The 20,888-nt window shown below is 43.6% G+C and overlaps 1 protein-coding gene across 1 annotated transcript in view; it reads right to left on the bottom strand.

Annotated features, from left to right (window-relative positions):
* Positions 1–20,888, bottom strand: part of Ak5 (adenylate kinase 5) — a 190,611-nt gene that overhangs the window by 117,786 nt on the left and 51,937 nt on the right. Inside the window, exon 6 of the mRNA XM_021158164.3 lies at positions 20,353–20,544. Within this exon, the coding sequence (XP_021013823.1) occupies positions 20,353–20,544 (192 nt within the window). The remainder of the gene's footprint in view (positions 1–20,352; positions 20,545–20,888) is intronic.

The raw sequence follows: 20,888 nt of genomic DNA, 5'->3' as shown, positions 1-20,888 counted from the left end.
TGAGTGAGGAAACACAATCACAAAATAATACATGATATACACTCACTGATAAGTGGATATTAGCCCAGAAACTTAGAATACCCAAGATACAATTTGCAGAACACATGAAACTCAAGAAGAAGGAAGACCAAAGTGTGGATACTTCGTTCCTCCTTAGAATAGGGAACAAAATACCCATGGAAGGAGTTACAGAGACAAAGTTCGGAGCAGAGCCTAAAAACTCATTCTTAATTCCACTTTCTAGATGTGTGAGTATAAGGCCTTTCCATAGTGATAAGTTAATTATACAAAAATACTCCTCACGCAAAAGAACACATCTTTATGTGACCTAAATTATTAGAATCTGAAGGGCATCTTTAATGGTTTGATTCTTCTTTTAAGCTTGGGAAGGTTTTTTTTTTTTTTTTTGTGCAGAATGGAGTCTTGCTCTTATTTTTGTATTTCCATGAGTGAAAACAGTGGTTTTTTTTAAGCCAATCATTGTAAGCTATTAGAGCTTTCAAAAATAAGTCTATTCATTTTCCTCTCTCTTTTTTTCTTTTTTCTTTTGGTAGGATTAGGAGATTCCACTAGCAAATCACATTACTCTGGCTGACATTATAATTGTGTCTGAGGTAAGGAAACACAATTCTTTGAAGCATGACTCATTGTAAAGTGGAAAGGGATTCAAGATCCGTGAACTCTCCAAGTAATTAAGCAAAATTCTACCTGCAAAGTGGTGCACCTTTGAGCTTCTCTTGTGCCTTAGCATCAGCTCTGGCTGGAAACTTGCTGGGCTCAGAACTTGTCTCGGGCATTCTCTGGATCTCCAGAGTAACTGCCAGAGGGCAGGATGATATAATTGTTAATAAATATGGGCTTTCCAATTCCCCATGATATGAGGATCAGAGCCAACAGGATCTTCACTTGTGTGCTCTTTAAGAGGCAGACAACAGAATCAGCTTTCATAATTTGTCTTACACAGATGTTGTGGAGTTGAAATTTGGAGTCTTTACTGAAGAGGCTGCTAAGGGGGAAAATAAGTTACCCCACTGACATGTTGTAGGCATAGTCATGATAAAATTTGAGGATAAAGATACTGAAAACAAAGAACAATATGAACAATCATATTATCAAAATATTAGAGAAATGCAGCATGAAAAATGTTGTGGTTATTTCTGGATTCTAGACTCAGAGTTCTTTTAAAATTTAATTTAATTAAATTTTTTTACTTTCTTCTTATTAATCTGAATTCTTCTTTCCCAACACCCACTATGGTGGTTTAAATGAAACTAGTCCCAATATACTACTGATTGCTTCTTGTTTAGTAGAACTATTTGGGGAGGATTGGGAGGTGTGGCCTTGTTGGAAAAGGTGTGTTACAGTGGCTTTGAGATTTTGAAAGTCTATGCCATTTCTAGTTAGTTATTTCCCTCTCTGCTTCATGGTTGGTTCTCAGATGTGAGTTTTCAGAACTCACCATACCCGCTTACCTGCTGCCATGTTCCCCACCAAACTGCAGACCCCAAATAAACACTTGCTTTTATAAGTATATATCTATGTATAATCTATGTATCTATGAAACTATATATCTATGTATGTATGTATGTATGTATGTATGTATGTATGTATGTATGTATCTATCTATCTATCTATCTATCTATCTATCTATTTATCTATCTAATATATGACTTTGGTCATATGATGTCTTTTCATTGCAATAGAAAATAGAAAAGCTAAGACACCCAGCCACATCTGAGTACACACACAAACACACACACACACACACACACACACACACAAATATTATTTATGTTTAAAAGGATGATAAATATTTCACATAAGACGAATAAAAAACAGAAGTAAACACTGCCTCTCCATCCTTTTGATATTACCTTGAAAGCTGCACACCCCCAGGCTGTGCCTGCTTGCCAATGTTAAGAAGACAGAAAATAACATGGCATGCATCTGCCAAGACAGATTGGTAGTTGACATTTCTCTCGAGAAATGCCTCCATTAAAATAAGTAGCTGTTGGCGTTGTCTTCTGATTCTGTCATTTTGAAAAGAAATGAGTAAGTAGCTCTCAGGAATGGATCTGCAAGTCCCACACAGAACCCAACACTTGGAATGGAGATACCAGAGATGACCAAGCATGTGAAAAATGAGAACCGATGAGCAGGCACGTGTCAGCTTCCTAAGAGGCTTCTACTGTGCCATTGCCCATCATGAGGTACTCAACAAACGTAACTATTACTTATTAACACACTGAACATGGTTTGATTAGACTCATTCCAAAGCGTTTTGGAGCACGGGATGTAGATTCCAATGGAGCTCTTGCTTCAGTGACACTGGGAAAAGCCAGTTATCAGTCACCCTAATAAGTACAATGCATTCATTTAGCCACTAATGAGATATGAGTGCCATATTGAATGATTCTCAAATTGTTTAATCTCATAACGACATTGCATCATCCTTCTTCTCTGAGTGCTTATGTTTAGTGAAGTTGAGAAACTGTAGAGGTCTCCAGCCCTGGGTTTTGTATCCTGGAGTTACCCCTATCCTCTCCCACCCTCATTTTACTTAATGGCATAGGCAGCAATCTGTCCTTGCAGCCTAGAGAAAGCCTTTCTCTAGGCTGCGAGTTCTTCTGGTGTGTGAGAGAATCAAGCAGGTTCATAGCAACCTAGACATGAACAGGTGAGGCGGAGACATGCCCCTCAACGTTCTGATCTACTGACCCCCTAAAAGAGGAAGGGAGAGGGCGTCAATAGAAGGGGGAACAGAGAAGTCAATACCACAGCCTCTAGAGTAGCTTCTGAGAGAGAGACTTTTACACCTGGTGACAGGTTTGGTGACACTTCTTTTGAGTTGAGCTATGTTCATTTTTCTCAGTTCCTTTCATAGGAATCGCATAAACCACCTTCCTAGAATACAGTAATAGCTCTCTCGCAGAAATCCAACAGAGTGAAAGAATCAGGATGTGAAAGGCCAACCACATGTGGTTGCCATGGCACCAGCAATACTTCTGGTAGGTACCATCTGCATGATCAGAATGAGGTGAGGTGGCTGGGCATTGTTGTCTGAGCCAGCTGCCCCGCTTCAGGCTCTAGTTGTCCTTCTTCAACCTGCTCCTTCTCCCTCTGAGGTATGTCTAAGAGGAATTTTCAACTGAGAAGGCCATGGCCCCAGGCTTGAGTAACTTGTGCAGGGTGAAGAGATGGCAAACCCCTCCCACCTCCATCTTTCTGTCTTTGCTCTGTGAGGTTCGAGTGACCTGCCACCTTGCCCTTTGACAGCTGATGCTGTATTTCATTTGAACGTGGTATTTTCTTTCTTTGATCCATCATCATTTCTCCAAAACCAGAATGTGATTAGGGTGTTAGCGAAAATCCATGTTTCCCTAAGTAGATATTCTACAAAGCACCTACTGTGTGATGTACCAAGCAGTATTCCAGGAATTTAGAAAGAATGGGGAAAAAAATCAACTGAAATATTTTCCCTCTGGGAGCTTTTGCTTCAGTGACACTGAGCAATATTTCTGAAATATCCATTGTTTGAAGAATTACAATTTACTTTATGAAAATGTAGATTAAAAACAAAATCAAATTGATGTGAAATTTAGACATAAAACTTGAACCAAGAGATATGAGAATTGAAAAGACACAAGGTAGGCTTACACCAGTGCAGCAGTGAGAACGTGGCTCTGTGTCACATAGCATGAGCTGCGCTTAGTGGGCCTGTATATGACTGCAATGTGGTTCATGATCGGAGTAAGTATATGCTGTGTGGGAATCGATCGGCTTCGAGCGAGGCACTGAAAAATCAAGTCCTGAAGAAGACTGTAGAAAGATAAGGGTGTTGGTTGTGGCATTAATGGACCCAATGTTAATAGCAAAGAGATAAAACTATAAATAAGCACAATTACTGTAGAAGCCAGTGTGTCACTGCCAAGTGTGGGACCAAAAGAGATCACCTGTCTCACCAGGGTGACATCCCAGGGAAACAAGATAATTTGAGACAATTGATGATTCCTATGTTTTCTTCTCTTACAACTTAAAACTTCACCATACTGTCACCATACTATATGTCAATTGACCTACTCAAATCATTTTAAGAGATTAATCACTTGATACTATATCAAGTTTGAGTATTTCATAGATTCAGATTAAAAGATGAAATAAATAATCGGAGGTAAAGTACAGTCACACGAGCCTGATTATGTGACCAAAGAATGTCACTTTATCTAGACTTCAGAGGTAGATAGATGGATCTTAGTAGGAAACAGCACACATCCAGTTATAAGGGCTCACACCCCACTGTAGTCATACAGTTGTAAGGGCTCACACCCCACTGTAGTCATACAGTTGTAAGGGCTCACACCCCACTGTAGTCATACAGTTGTAAGGGCTCACACCCCACTGTAGAAATACAGTTGTAAGGGCTCACACCCCACTGTAGTCATACAGTTGTAAGGGCTCACACCCCACTGTAGTCATACAGTTGTAAGGGCTCACACCCCACTGTAGTCATACAGTTGTAAGGGCTCACACCGTCTTTTGGACCTCAGCCAGAATTGATTTGTTATGAACATGCGAATTGTCAGTGTTTATCCAGTGATGCTGCTGTCTGCATTTAAAGTTTTAGCCTGGAGTTTTGGAGTGGAGGAGACATGATCTCACAATGCACAGCATGCTTGACATTTTCAGATTAAATTTTCAGGCAGGAAACAAAAATCCATTATTTTTTTTTCTCCTTGTTCCTAAATTTGACAGCAATCGTGGAAATTGTTTTGAAGCCACACTCTGGTATTTTCTGAGAAATCTCTCATGGTGTCCAACACCTTCAAATAACTTGTGAATTGGTAATGGTTAGAGGTCAGACCATGAGGAAAACCATGAATTTTTTTGAGCTTTGTGTTTGAAACATTAGCAAAAGAGCTTATTCAACCCACATGAATGAGGCTTAAACAACTCCTGCTCACACTGAGAGTGTGTTCATGCCATCCGTCCCACTCATTAATTACACATCAGTTCAGCATGCAATTTGTAGCTCTCACTGTGCACTTCCACTGCACTGGCTGCACCAGTGAGCCAGCAACTGCACACAGCAGCCTATATCCCACCGCGACTAGCATCTGCTCTGGCTCCTTTCCTAGGGACGCCTTCCTAAATCCAGAATTGCTTTTGTTATTTTACCTAGGAGCCCTAGAGTCAAAAGTCAATACTTCCATCAATCTTCCACATGATCTAGAAGTCTCAAAATAAATGTGTGAATTCTTCAGGTATTTTTACATTGTAGTAAATTATATGTCTGAATTAAGGAGGAAAGAGAATTCATGAGAAATTAGACTTGATTAACATCCAATTTTAAAAATGTCTCCCATTCCTTCCTTGGATATTTAGTTGTATTTTTTTTCTTCCTCTTCACTTATCCCCACTTTGTGTGTGTCCATATGTGTGTGCACACACATACTTCCATGCTCACATATAACCTTCTCCTCTGAGAAGGGGGAGGCCCCCGTGAGTATCTACCCACCTTGTCACATCAAGTCACTACAGGACTAGGTGAATCCTCTCCCACTGAAGTCAGATAAGCAGATCCAGTTAGGGGAATGGGATCCACCAGCAGGCAATGAATTCATGGATAAGCCTCTACTCTAGTTGTTGGGGGACCCTTATGAAGACGGAGCTGCACATCTCTATGTGTGTAGGAAGCCTAGGTCCAGCCCATGCTTGCTCTCTGATTGGGGTTCCAGTTACTGGGAACCTCCCAGGGTCCAGGTTAGCTGACTCTGTTGGTCGTTTGTGGAGTTCCCATCCCCTTCAGGTCCCTTAATCCTTCCCCCAACTACACAATACTCCCCAAGCTCTGTCTAAGGTTTGGCTGTGGGTCTCTAACCTCAAGAAATAGTAATAAAATCTGCATAATATTGGTACAGAAGCAGACAGGCTGATTAATGAAATCAAATAAAGACCCACAAATAAACCCATATGCCTATAAACAATTGATTTTTGACAAAGATGCCCAAACTATACAATGGGGAAAAAAGTATCTCCAACAAATGGTTCTGGTCTAACTGGATTTATACATGTAGAAGAATACAAATAGATCTTTATTGATCACTCAGCACAAAACTCAAGTCAAAGTGGATCAAAGGCCTCAACTCAAAACTGGATATTCTAAATCTAATAGAAGAGAAACTGAGGAGTAGCCCTGAACACATTGGAGCAGGAGACAACTTGCTGAACAGAACACCAACAGCTCAGGCACAAAGATCAACAATTAATAAATGTGATCTCATGAAACTGAAAAGCTTCTGTAAGGCAAAGGACACCGTCAATAGGACAAAAAGGCAGCTTACAGAATGGGAAAAGATCTTCCACAACCCAACATCTAACAGGGCTAATATACCAAACATATAAAGAACTCAAGAAGTTAGACACCAACAACCCAATAAACCAATTTTAAAAATGGGGGCACAGAGCTAAACAGAGAATTCTCAACAGAGGGGTCTCTTATGGCCAAGAAACACTTAAAGCAACGTTCAGTGTCCTTCGTCACCAGGTAAATGCAAATCAAAAATGACCCTGGGATTCCATCTTACACCCATTAGAGTGGCTAAGATCAAAAACTCAACTGACAACGCATGCTGGCGAGGATGTGGAGCCAATGTGTTTCAATGTGTATTTTGGAGATCCAAATTCAGGTCTTCATGCTTATGCAGGGAACACTTTGCCAATGTGCCATCTCCCCATGCTCACTTTTAACCCTGAACTTGGCAGTGAGTACAACTCTCCACTATGAAGCTTCAGGTTCTTGGTTTCCTCTTACCGTGCCTAGAGGAACCTTACCTGCAATGTTGGGTTCACCCAGTCAGTGGGGTTGTCACGGATGTGGCAGGTGCAGCTCATGCCATTCCAGAGCTCTTGGTTTACGCTTCCATCATAACAAGGACAGACACCTCCAGGCCACTCACTAATCCTCTCCCCCACATCCTACCTGGGCTTCTGGAGATTCACCTGTGTAGACACCACCCCCACGGGATCAGGTTTAAGTAGGGGAGGCATCATCCACTTTGATTATGCCTAAGAAACATCTGGAGGCCAGCTGGATGAGAGTCACAGTGGTTGGTGCAAGAAGTAAATCAGGGAGAAGACAGTAGTAGGTGTTCTGAATGACAGGGTTAGTAGGCAGGGTTAGTAGGCTGGGTGGGTTTATTGTGCAAATTAGGGGTTATCTGAGAAAGGACAGAAGGCTGATCCCTGCTACAGTGATCATTTTAGTGGGAACAGTAGGCACATAGAAAGCCCCCAGGAATAACTACCTCATGTGGTTGAATGGCTGAAAGAGCAAAGCTTTGTAAGGCAGCTGCAACACTTGATACAATGTGTCAGCTCTTCCCTACTTCTTCCAGAATTAAATTTCTTATTTTGTGATAATAATGGATACTTTGAAGTAACCTAAAATAGATACAAGGGCTGAAGATCCCATGAACAACAAAGCCAGGCAAAATTTCTAAGGGACAATACATATGAAAACAGGAGGAAACCTTATTTGAACTATGTTTCTTGTAACTGGAGACGATAAATGAAAAGAAAACTTGTGGCAAACAGTCAACCACCTTACATAACCAGGGTGAGGGGGCTTTCCTGCAGGCCATGAGGACCACCCACCTGATTAACTGATTATTTTCGTCCTTGCATTTCTGTATGTGCCCTGGAAGGCCTTTCTCTTCAGCATCCTCACTGGCAGCTCCTGTTGATGTCCAGTTCATAAACCACTGTTTGAGCAAATGAACTCTTTAAAGCTCTCATGGTGCCTGAGTTTAACCCTTCAGACACCACTAGTGCTTCTCGTTCATTTCCATCTTGGGTCACACGAATACTGTGTTCTTAGAATTTTTGTATCTGGTTCCGAGATAAGTATATGTAACAGATTTAACATGTAAGTATTTGTTATGGTTCTTACTTTTTAATTTTTGTTGACTTAATATTTGCTCAACAAAATATTGTAAGAAAGTCTATTTAGTCTTCCTCTCTAATTCCTAGCACAGTGCTCCTAACATAACAGAACGAAGGTTTGATTTTTGCCAGCTCCTGGAAGCAGAGACCAAACCAAAACTCCATAGGAATAGTAGGAGCTGAGATAATGTTTCAGGATAGTGACTCTAGTCAATTAGGCTACAGCAATCTAGAGAAAGCCGGATCCAGAGGAAGAAATAAACACTGAGACACAAAAGGCAGTTAGGAGCCCAAAGGACATGTTCAGAGAACGTCTCCATGACATAATACAGTCAATATATGAAAAATACAATGGAAAGAGAAAATATGAAAAGCTGTAATGAAAAAAGACTTGGTACATCCTCCACCACACCTGGGATACAGGAGTGTCATGAGCACTCTTCTACAGAACACAGTTGCTCCTCTGTTCAAAGTTAGAGCCAGAGGGCTGAGGTTCTCCCCCCACAGAGAGGTAGGCCTTGTGTTACAAGCCACCACTCCAGGACAGGCCTTCCCAAATCCACCTGGAATCTTCTGTACTCCCTGTCATACACACAGTTACTAGCTTCTTCCAGTTCTGTCAAGCGCTTACTCAGGGCTTACTCAAAGCTGCTCGCCACAGCTGATCTTCCATCTCAACCTAATCCTTTGGTGCCTCCCTCCCTGGCCACAGCACATTTGTTCTCTAGCACTCTAGTTCCTAACGTTCACTCTGTCCTATCCCGCTCCCGCCTGTGCCTGCTTCATAACCATTCTTCATTCGGAGTTCCACTTTCCCCGCCTTCCCTGGAGGAATTCCATCCTAACCCCTCCACTCTGCTGGCCCTTCTTCTGGGTTATGCATGTGTCCTCTCCTGGGCTAGCTTCAGGTTGTTACATCCATCATATTATCTGTGGTACCCATTCTATGAGGATAGCTCATGGCGGGTCATACACCATCTTTGAGTTTTGAAGGTGTTTTCCTGGGTATCAAACCTGGCCTTGCATATAGTGTGCAAATGCTCTATTGCTGAGCTACAACTCTGACCATTCCACACAATATTTGTGTTTCTAAAAGTCCTGACTAGGCCAAGGCTTGTCTATGAATAGTTGTTGAACAAAGGGGACCCACTGTCACCTGGTGAGGGCACCAGGATAACACAGGTCCTCAATAGAGCTGAATAACTCCAGAAATCATCAAGGGAAGAGGAAAGCCAGGTCCCCAGCAGAACAGAACAGCATGTTGTCTGCAGCAAACCAAAGGTGTGTGGCATCTGACTGACAGTCGCCCCTCATGTGCTCAAGCATTTGAACAACTGGTCTCCAGCTATGGCGCTGTTTGGAAAGACTCTGAGGTGCAGCCTTGCTGGAGGAAGTGCAGAACTGGGGGCCAGGCTTTGAGGTTATTTTAGCCTTGTACCTCTTCTAGTTGGCTTTCTGCTTTGTGTTTGTGGTTAAGATGTGATCTCTCGACTTCTGGTTCCTGTCACCTTGCCTGCCTCTTGCTTTCTGGCCATGACAGACTCTTATCCCTTCGGGGCAGTCGTGGTTTGAATAGGCGTAGCCCAGGGAGTAGCACTATTTGGAAGTGTGGCCTTGTTGGAGTAGGTGAAAGTGTGTCACTGTGGGCTTTAAGACCCTCATCCTAGCTGTGTGGAAGTCAGTCTTCCACTAGCAGCCTTCAGATGAAGATGTAGAACTCTCAGCTCCTCTTGCGCCATGCCTGCCTGGATGCTGCCATGCTCCCACCTTGATGATAATGGGCTGAACCTCTGAACCTGTAAGCCAGCCCCAGTTAAATGTTGTCCTTTATAAGACTTGCCTTGGTCATGGTGTCTGTTCATAGCAGTAAACCCTAAGACAGGAGTCATAAGCCCAAACAAACCCTTTCTTCCATAAGTTGCTTTTAGCCACTGTGTTTTGTCAGAGCAATAGAAAAATAACCAGTAGTCTGACTGACAGCCAAACCTGGTTGGCTTGATGAGGTGAGAAGTCCGGCACAGGGAAACAAAGACACAAACGAGGCCTGACAACTGTTTGATTGTTATGTGTTCTTAGAGTAAGCACTTTTATAAATTACCTTCATTATTTTACAGTCATTACCTAGTAACAAATGCCCGAAGAAAGTAGATCCGAGTCTATCAGCATCCAAGTCTATCTATCTGTCAGTGTCTCCTGAGAACAAAAGAGAACACCTAAGTGCTTCTCAGAGGCCCAAGGCCCAGAGCCATCAGGATTCACTGCTGTTGTCTATCCTGGAGTGATGAATTCCTGTGCTTAATTTACAAAATGCAGAAATGACAAGAGTTGCCTCAATGAGATGCAGTGGAAGATAATGAGCTACCGTGACACGTTTTGATTAGGACCAGGACACATTAAAAGCTCAGGCCTGATGACTGTTGTTTGTGAAAGCACTTTTTAGTCAATAACAGGGTTTTGTGTTTTCTTGACTGCTAAGCATTTTATCTGCTCTGTCTTCTCTGGGGGAGAGACACTTATATGAACATTCTCTCTAAAGTTATTAATCAGTTCCAATGCTTTTCTCATCGATGTTTCCAATAAGACTTATAAAGTGTATGCGCCTCTCTATATGTGCATTTGAAAGAGAGGGAGGAAGGAGAGAAGAAGGGAGAGGGACAAGGGAAGGGGGACAGGGAGGGAGAAGGAGGGAAAGGGAGAGAGGAAGGGGAGGGAGAGGGAGAGGGAGGGTTGGGGAGGAGGAGGGTGGGAGGGAGGAAAGGACTAGAGAGAGGGGGAACAGGGAGGAGAGAAGGAGGGGGGAGAAGGGGAGGAGGAGGGGGAGAGGTGGGTGTAGGCCAAAGGTCAATCAATGTTAGGGGTCTTCCTTTATTGCTCTCTGTGTTATTCTCTAAGACATGGTCTCTCACTAAACCATGAGTGACCAATTGACCAGGCTGGTGACGGGATAAAGTTCATCACCATGGGAAAAGCAGGCATGACAGCAGGAGTCCAGAGCTGCCAATCACATGTGGATCAGTGCAGGGAAGCAAAGAAAGAGCCACCACAGATGCTCACTGCATGCCCAGTTTCACGTGGTTCTGACACTCTGAGCTCAGATCCCCACGCTTGGGTGGCAGGAGCTTTACTAACTGAGCTATCTACCCAGGCTTATTATAACATTTTAAAGTAAATCTGGAACTCTTGAAGTCTAGAATGGTTCTTCAGATGACTTTTGTCTTGATTACACTATCATCTTGAGGCAGAACCAGGTGTGTGTGTGTGCATGTGTGTGTTGTGTGCTGTGGTATCTGTGTGTGTGTGTGTGTGTGTGAGTGTATTTCACATCAGGAACTGTGTAGCCTAAAAAGGAGTTTATATGAAGCCTTTGGCCTGACGTGACATATGTCTATTAACTCTTTATTAATCTGTTTTACTATAAAAAGAATTTCAGAGACAAATTGTTGTCAAAGTCAGTTCCATAAAGATAGTGTAAGCCTTAACAAGACATTGTTAAACTGACACTGTCGCCAACAGTACTTAGGGGTTTAACTTGGGATTCTATTAGCATAAATCTTTTCTATGTGTCCCTGAAATGTTTCCTTTTAAAAAAAGATTTTATATTTGCTTGTGTGTGAGTGGGTATGTGTGAATGGGTGTGTATGTGAGTGTGTGTGAGTGTGTATGTGTGTGTGACTATGTATGTGAGTGTCTGTGTGTCTGTGTATATGTATGTATGAGCACCTGAGAAAGCCAGAAGAGGACCCTGGACCCCCTGGAGTTGGAGTGTTAGATCCTTGTGAACTATCCACTTGGCAGTAAGCATTTTTAGCTATGGAATCATCCCTCCAGTCTTTTGCATCCAAATCATTTGCTTCATAGTTCTCCTACTAATGCCTTCCCTTGCACTTAAGGTAATTTAAAAACATCAGCAAGTCTATCGGACTTGATTTTTCTAGTGTCTGTCAATAAAGCCAACAGAGGAGTGATTTACTCTGAAAGCTGGCTCTTCCATCACCCATGCAGCCCGACACATCGAGAACACTGAATTCAGTGCCAGTGTCCTTCTCACCGGGAGCTAGCAACAGGGTGGTGCCAACTTCCAGCTTCATTTTCTAACCAAGAGGAGGCAGCTTCACTGAGTCACTTGGCTTACTCTCTGCCTATGGAGTGTGAAGAAGACTGGCAGTGTGTGAGCTTCAGGAAGGGAAAAGGACGTCAGGACACGTGCTTCTTGCAGAGACCGAATGCTGGGAGCTATAAATACAGTCCCTGGTTGCTCTTCTCATTTTATTGCTGTTTAGGAATACACATAATTTACACCCCAGGACTGTGGCTCTTGCTTTGCTGGTTGGTATAATGGCAACACTGTGTACAAACGACTTCATTGTCCAGGGCTTTTGATTTACTTTTTAAGGTAAAGGAGGAAAAAATGAAAGCGAAGTCATACTTTACCTTTCAGAGTGCACAATAACAACAATGCTGAAAAGCAATGGGATTCACGCCTCGATTCTGCTCTGGCTCCGTTAAAATCGTTCACACTTATGAAGACCTGTGTAGGTTGGTCAGTGAAATAGGTCGCCCTGAGCAACACAAAGATGCGGCCTCCAGGAGCAGCAAGGACACTTTCCTGAGGTAGCAAGCACTCTCTAACCAGAAGGCCCCTCACCCACACACACCCTGTAGGCTTTGACAAATCCTCTTTGCCCAGACAGCAATATCCCTTAAAATCTTGAGGTTCTAGTATTATTACTACATTTTGTACCAAAAAAAAAAAAAGCTATTTAGTTAACTTAAAAACATTTTGAGCAACCGAAATACAATTCAAAGGGATGTGCAGTAGGGAGATCCCCTAACTGAGAAGGGGGTGCAGGGCAGATGAAGAAAGCCCACAGAGCTTTCTGAGCTCTGGGACAGTGCCCACTGCAGAGAAGAGGCTTGTGTGCCACGTCACAGCTCCTACTCGACTTAAATACTCCATCACTCCGACACACCCTTCCCGTTGACAGGAGCGTGTCCTCCATGTCCTGCTTGATGTTACATGGTGATTGAGTGTCCCCCAAGCCACAGAGAAGTGAGAAAAACCAAGCATAGGTTGGGAGGCTTCTGCTCTCTCTCTCTCTCTGAGTGTGTGTGCACGCATGTGTGTGTGTGTGTGTGTGTGTGAGAGAGAGAGAGAGAGAGAGCGACAGGGGGTGTGTGTGGGGATGATAATGTGTGTGGGGAGCAAGTGCGTGTACAGATTGAAAATATCCATTTCAGGGGATCAAGCTGCAGCTTGGTTGGTAGAGTGCTTGCCTGACCTTCAATAGGCCTTGAGTTCCACATCCTACATTTCGTATTCCAGGTGAGCATGGTGGTACATGCCTATAATACCAGCACTAGGGAGGTGGAGGCAGGAGGATCAGAAATTCAAGGTCATCTTCAGCTATGTAGCAAGGCTAAGCTCAGCCTGAGCGTCATGACCCCCCTGCCTAACACATGACACCCCACCTCAAAGATAAATAAAAAGTAAATAAATAAATTCATTTCAAAGAATGCCAAGAACGGATTGCTCTTCCCCCTTATACGCCCACTCTGTAAAAGCAAAACTCCCAACATTATATGATGCAATTACTGAAATGAGAGAATACAGACTCTAGCTAATAAACTTGTCCATGCTCTTACAACAGCTGGTGCAGTGGAATAAGGAATAATTCTGCTTGTAATTCCTTTTAGCCCATGTGTCCATTATCTGAAGAAATTCAACTGGCGAACTCTGATATAAATCAAGAGGCTTCTTCATCCGTTTCCCAACTATAGCGTCCTTCTCAGTGTAAAGTCTTGCATTTCCTCATCTCCTCTTATGAAATGTCCACAGGGGAAATGGTTGCATGGTTGCTTCACTATCTAACACAGACTACAGAGATTCATTGGTTATCACCCAATCTTACAAATAAAATATTTTCTTATATATTACTTATTCTCCTCTCTCTTTCTCTCTCTCTTCCTCTGCATGTGTGCATGTGTATGTGTGTGTATGTATGTATGTGTGTGTGTGTATATGTGTGTGTGTGTGTGTGTGTGTACGTGTGTGTGTGTACGTGTGTGTGTGTGTGTGCGCACACACACACACAGTCAGAGGACAACTTGGGAGACTAGGTTCTCTCCTTTCATCACCTGGGATTAGGGAACTGAACCCAGGGTGTTACTGTGGCGTCCAGTACCCTTCCTGGCTGAGCCCTCTCACTAATTATCAGCCACATTAAGAATAGCTTGTTCAGTGGTGCTGAGTGGTTTGTCTTTCCGGCTTAGTGAAATGCCCAAAGGCACAAAGCTTTGGTGCACTTTGGCAAATAACGCAGGCATTGTATTTTGGCCTTCAGTTTTCAGGCACTTAAATGTTTTTGGGGTTTTGTTTTTTCTTTTTTGTTATTCCTTTAAAAATAAAGCAGTCGTTATAGTTGTCTCTGGTTGGAGCTTGTTCCTCCTGTGATTCTGTTGGCCCCCGTCAGCAGACCGGGGAGTATAGCTCTCTCCTGAGTTTCAGTGGTCAGAGTACTCTCTGCAGGCAAGCTCTCCTCTTGCAGGGAGGGTGCACAGGTATCTGGCGTTCGGACCTGCCTACTGACTGAAGATGAAGGCCCAAAACAGGGCCTGTCCCAGAAGCTGTGTCGCTTCTGTAGTTTGCACTCTCACCTGTGCAGACTAGTCTCTGAGGGATCCGGGACCCAAGATGGCTCCCCCCAGTGCTCTGCAGCAGAGCCCTCCCGGGCAGGGTGGACACCTCTCCTCTAGAAAGCACCCAAGGAGCTGAAGGGGTCTGCAACGCTATAGGTGGAACAACAATATGAACTAACCAGTACCCCCAGAGCTCGTATCTCTAGCTGCATATGTAGCAGAGGATGGCCTAGTCAGCCATCACTGGGAAGAGAGGCCCCTTGGTCTTGCAAACTTTATACGCCTCAGTACAGGGGAATGCCAGGGCCAAGAAGTGGGAGTGGGTGGGTAGGGGAGCAGGGCGGAGGGAAGGTATAGAGAACTTTCGGGATAGCATTTGAAATGTATATAAAGGAAATATCTAATAATAAATAAATGAAAAAAATAAAGCAGTCTTGCATATATGCTTTCCGAGTCTGCCCATCTCCCAACCTCCCCCCCCCTTCCCCCCCCCGAGCTAGGCTGGAAGTATGTCTCTATGATAGAGCACTTGCCCGGCATCCACAGGCAGTGGGTTTGACCACTAACACCACAAAGGCTAAGAAACAAAGTTATAAGGACTTCTTGACCAATGATAATTCAAACAAAAACAAATTTGTGTTTTGTTTAAGCTTTTAAATAGCTAGATATTTGTTTAGCTTTTCATTAGTTAGATGACAGCTAGCATTGCATTGAGATTTCAAAAATCTATAAAAGGGAACTTAGTATCCAAAAGTCACACAGTTCATAAGTCCTAGTGCCCAAAGTACCGAGAGAGTCAGCTCACTCAGTTAACGTCAATAAGCAACTTCCCTAATTCTAAATACACCAAATCCCCCCAAAAAACTTTACCCAAACCCTGGGAACACTCAACTTTTGACTCTCTAATCAAAAACGTAAGGCTCAATAAAGACACGGCGAGAAATTACGTCTAACACTATGGTGAGCAAAGGTCAGCACATTGAAGAAAATTTCATGAAGAACCAAATGCACCAGACTTCCGAATTCCTGTCATTTAAAGTCACCCCTGCAAACAAGACTGCATGCACAGACATAACGAAACGATCGCGGAGGAGCTCAGTGTGGACTGCATGCACAGACATAACGAAACGATCGCGGAGGAGCTCAGTGTAGACTGCATGCACAGACATAACGAAACGATCGCGGAGGAGCTCAGTGTAGACTGCATGTACAGACATAACGAAACGATCGTGGAGGAGCTCAGTGTGACTGGAAGAATGTTGACAAGATCCTGATGAGCTGGCGCACTGTCCCTGCCCTTCTGACTATTAGATTTTCTTTTCAGTCAAGATGGGCTATTTCTTTAGTCCCAGCTCCCAACAGATAAACAATCGATGAAGAAGTAGGAAAAAAAAAAGAATCAGTTGATGTCCATTACAATTTAACTACATTGTTCAGACACATCTCGATTCGGTGGTGATACGTTTGGTTAAAAAAAAAATCCCTGGCCAGGGACATAGCTCAGTGGTGGAGGGCTTTCCTAGCATACATACGACCCTTGGTTCAATCCCAGGCACCACAAAATAGACAACCAAAGCTATTGGGTCAACTTAGTAATTCATTAACAGGCACATTTAAAAGAAAACAGCAAGTTGTTATGAAAGTTTAGATCCCTTCATTATTAATGTGGGTTTTCTTCAAGAACATCTATTTGGGGGACAACAGTAGTTTCCTCAAAAGACATAGTTTTACTAGTGAGAGTTTCAGATCCTAGAAGATGAGCATTGGGGGGAGGGAGTACAAGAAAAAGGAAGAGACACAGAAATCCTGCGTTGATGTCAACCCGCTAAATGACTCTTTTCACAGTCTATGGACTCTTTACACATATGTTGTCCAGTCAATCCTCATAAGCACAGTGGGACAGCATGGGGGATGAGATCCATTTTACAGGTAAGGTATGTGAGTTACAGAGAAGGTCATGCTGTCTGCAGGATACATAGGTGTCCATTGAGTGATGCCAGTGGCACGTAAGACATACAATCAAGATGTCTGGTGCATGTTAAACATGGTCTCAACATTGTCATCCACCACCATGTCACCTCCTTTCTCTAGCTGTACCGACATCACAAGGTACACAGCTTAGCTATGTCCTACCTTGTGGGGCGTTAGGATATTAAACGGCAGTGGAGCTGAGGTTTCATATAAAGTTTTGAACTTCAGGGACCTAAGAGAAGCACCAAGAAGTTTCTCCTCTCTGTGGTCCTCGGGAGGCAAGCGGTTAATCCTTCTACACGGATGGGGAGGGAGTCTGTTCTGTTTGTTGCAGGAAATCCAATCCCTGAGACTGCAAAAAGTATGCAAGGGATTCTGAACATCTTTCCGTTCAGTTTATGGTGCATAGCTTCATATATGTTTCCCCACAAATTATACACTCCTCACATACTAGGAACATACGGTGTCCTGGGCAAGCACTGTTCTATGAGCTTGAAACAGTCCAGGAAGAAACTGAGTCTTTACTCTCATCTAATTTTTATGTGTGTGGTGCCTACATGCGTGTGCATGGTTGCGTGTGCCGTGCATGTGGAGGGCGTCAGACGACCTATGCTATTGCTCTCTGCTTTATCCTTTCAAGATGAGGGTTCCTCACTAAGCCTCACTGTGTTTTAGCAAGGCTGGCTGACCAACCAGCCAACTCCAGCAGTCCTCCTATCTCTGTCCCTCCTCAGCACTGGGGATGCACATAATCTCAGCCATGCCTAGCTTTATATAGGGGTTCTGTGCGCCTGTCTTAGTTATTGTCAACATGACCCCAAACTAGACATCCCTAGGAAGAGAAAATCTCAACCAAGAGTGTGTCCCATCAGACTGTTCTCTGGAAATGTGTGGGCATTTTCTTGATTGCTGATTGATGTAGAAAGGTTTAGGCCCACTGTGGGCAGTACCATCCCTAGGCAGTTGATCTGAAAGGTCTCTTTCTTTGTTGAGTCTCTGGGTGGTTTAGGTATCAGAGTAATTGTGGCATCATAGAATGAGTTAGGTAGTGTTCCTTCTGTTTCTATTTCATGGAATAGTTTGAGGAGTATTGGCATTAGCTATTCTTTGAAGTTCTGGTAGAATTTTGCACTAAAGCCATCTGGCCCTGGGCTCTTTTTGGTTGGGAAGTTTTTAATGACTTCTTCTATTTCCTTAGGAGATGTGGGCCTGTTTAGATAGTTACCTGCTCTTGATTTAACTCTGGTAAATAGTATCTGTCTAGAAAACATCCATTTCATCTATATTTTCCAGTTTCGTTGAGCATAGGCTTTTGTAGTAGGATCTGATGATTTTTTTGGTTTCCTCAGTTTCCGTTGTTATGTTTTCGTTTCTGATTTTGTTAATATAGATACTGTCTTTGTGCCCTTTAGTTAGTTTGGCTAGGGGTTTATGGGTGTGTGTTTGGGGTTGGGTGGGGACATCCTCTTAGAGGAGGGGGAGGAGGAATGGGATGAGGAACTGTTGGAGGGAGGGCAGAATGGAAGGATGATAACAACTGGACTGTAAAAAATATTAAAGATTAAAAAAGAGAGAGAAGAAGAAGAAGAAGGGTAGCTGAACAGCCTGAGAGAGCAAACCAGAGAGCAGCATTTCTCTGGTTTCTGCTTCAAGTGCCCCCCCCCCCCCCCGGCTTCCCTCAACAATGGACTGTAACCTGAAAGAAATAATAGACCTTCCCTTCCCTGAGTGGCGTTTGGTTACAGTGGTTATTACAACAAGAGAACAGTGTCCTAACTCAGTAATCCCCCTTACTGCCAAACACCCCTCACAGCCAGCAGAGTAATCTCTAAGTGAATATTTACTAAGTGACCACAGGAGACCGTTGGAAGTAGTGGGTAGAAGCTGGGCAGGGACTGGGGGAGAGGAGAGAAAGGAAAAACCTTGAGTCTAACCTATGAATTGATAGATTTTTCTATTAAGATCTTAACATGGCGGTGATGAGGAAAGATGGCCATTTTTGTTACTTAGCTCATCTTTAACAACAGGAGTGCCACAGAGTTCTGAAAGGAAACCATGATCTCGGGGCTGAGAGAGAAAACGGTCTCAACAGTGTTTATGACTTTGGCAAGCTACTCTCCCTCTCCCTCTCTCTCTTTCCTTTTCCTTCCTTCCTTCCTTCCTTCCTTCCTTCCTTCCTTCCTTCCTTCCTTCCTTCCTTTCTCTCTCTCTCTCTCTCTTTTTTTTTTCCAAATTATCCTCTTGGGAGCTCAGCCTGTGTTCCCTGACTTCCAAAAGGTGACTTCGCAGGGCAAGTTTTCTCCTGTAATTAGAGGCATTTATCTTAGGACTCATTTGACTACAGCAGTGAGGTCACAGGCTGCCAGCCCCACTGTCACAGCCTCCCTCAATTACAGGCAGTGGCACTTCACCTCCATGCAAAATATTAGTAAATTAGCACTCCTCACTCTGCATTCATTTGGGAAATCTGCTCAGCTTGTGAGGAAGGTGAGAGGCAGGCAAGTCATCAGGACAGCTCGTGATACCTTTAAACCTTGTACATATCATTAAAAACTCTGGCTTTGTTTCTTGCAGTTGGGATTTAGTCTGTGGGGTTAATTTCTTTTATTATGCACAAGGCAGGAATCAGCACTGTTAATTGGTGAGCAAAACACAACGCTCACGCACGCACACACACACATCATAGAAAAATCCACCCCAACGTTCCCAAATCTTTCTTAGAACTCAGTGTCTGTTTAAGCCAAATAAATAAATAAATAAATAAATGACCTCTGGCCCGATAAGTTGTTTCCAGATCAGATTTACAACTCTGACTTAAAGCACAAATCACAATATGAAGACTGCACAGAGATTACTATTAACTCGCCATATCTCAGGGCATTAAGATGTGTTCACCCAGGCATCCTTAGGGCTGTGACTGTGCTTCGGTTGTTACATAAACACTGAAAGAACGGGGTGGGTAGACATCATTTTCACCAAATTCCCAGAGGAATGCACTTGCCCACTAGGCAAGAACTCCCATTCTCAGGTAAAGGGACAGAGAACAGGAAAGTGCGGACTGAGTCTGCCGACCATAGACCAGCTGCTGGGTACATGCTGTGGATTTGTGGCACAAGGAACTATTTTCTGGCCCATGATCTCTGTCTTTGCTGTGACTTAATACTTGAGTCAGGCTGGCCTTTACCTCTGAAGCTGACACTTAGACATGAAGGGTCTGAAGGCCTAGTATCATCCTTCATTGGAACACTGAATATCAACAACCTTAGAACCAACCTAGCATGTAGGAAAACCTTTACATTAGCACGTGTGTGTATGCATGCACTCTATTAAAGGATCAGAAAGATGGACACCTCCCATCTCAACTCTAGCTCTCATTTACACGACAAACCATCAGAGAACATTACGGCAGAGTCAGGATCCGTTACCTTTCATAGGACATGACAAAGGCCAACTTAAACATCAACTCTCCTGCCACACCACGCCAACTGCTCTCTACTGAGGTCATGAGGCCTCGATAAACAGAGAAATGGGCACATGTTGCTTAAAACTACCCAGGCTGTGGCTTCAACCACTTTAAACTCAGATGATAGAGAACTGAGACAAGGTTAACTCATCCTCTTTCATAAAAATCCAACTAAAATGCAAGGTTTTAAAAATCATTATTGCTAAATCATGGGATATTACTAGAAATGACTACCCCAAAGCCACTCCTTAAAATCAAGATCATTTCCAAGTGAGAGCATGGGCTGGTTGGAGGTCTGAAGGTCATTCTTGTGCAGTCATGTCCCCGTGAAGCCAACTTACAGTCACGATGAGTCCCTTCTCCTGGAAGTACTTTACTAGTGGGGCGGCATTCTGCTTGAAGTTCACTAGTCTCCTTTGGGTTGCTTTCAGGTTGTCATCCGGCCGCCCCTGCTGCTCCGCACGCTTCTGTAATCTCTCCTTGAGCCTCTGGTTGGCGCAAGCCAGGAACACCACCAGGTCAGGAGTGCAGATCTGAGGGAAGCAGACAGGCAGACAGACAGGTGTTTATGATGTCAAGCAACACCCTGTACTGGCTAGTTTTGTGTCAACTTGACACAGCTGGAGTTATCACAGAGGAAGGAGCTTCAGTTGAGGAAATGCCTCCATGAGATCCAACTGTAAGGCATTTTCTCAATTAGTGATCAAGGGGGAAAGGCCCCTTGTGGGTGGTTGTGGGTGGTGCCATCTCTGGGCTGGTAGTCTTGGTTCTATAAGAGAGCAAGCTGAGCAAGCCAGGGGAAGCAAGCCAGTAAAGAACATCCCTTCATGGCCTCTGCATCAGCTCCTGCTCCCTGACCTGCTTGAGTTCCAGTCCT

This window comes from Mus caroli, unplaced genomic scaffold (genome assembly GCF_978045245.1).
Source record: "Mus caroli unplaced genomic scaffold, Mus_caroli_1 scaffold_3, whole genome shotgun sequence".
NCBI classification, from domain to species: Eukaryota; Metazoa; Chordata; class Mammalia; order Rodentia; family Muridae; genus Mus; species Mus caroli.
Note: the sequence above shows the minus strand (reverse complement) of the source record. Positions and strands in the feature narration are given on the sequence as shown.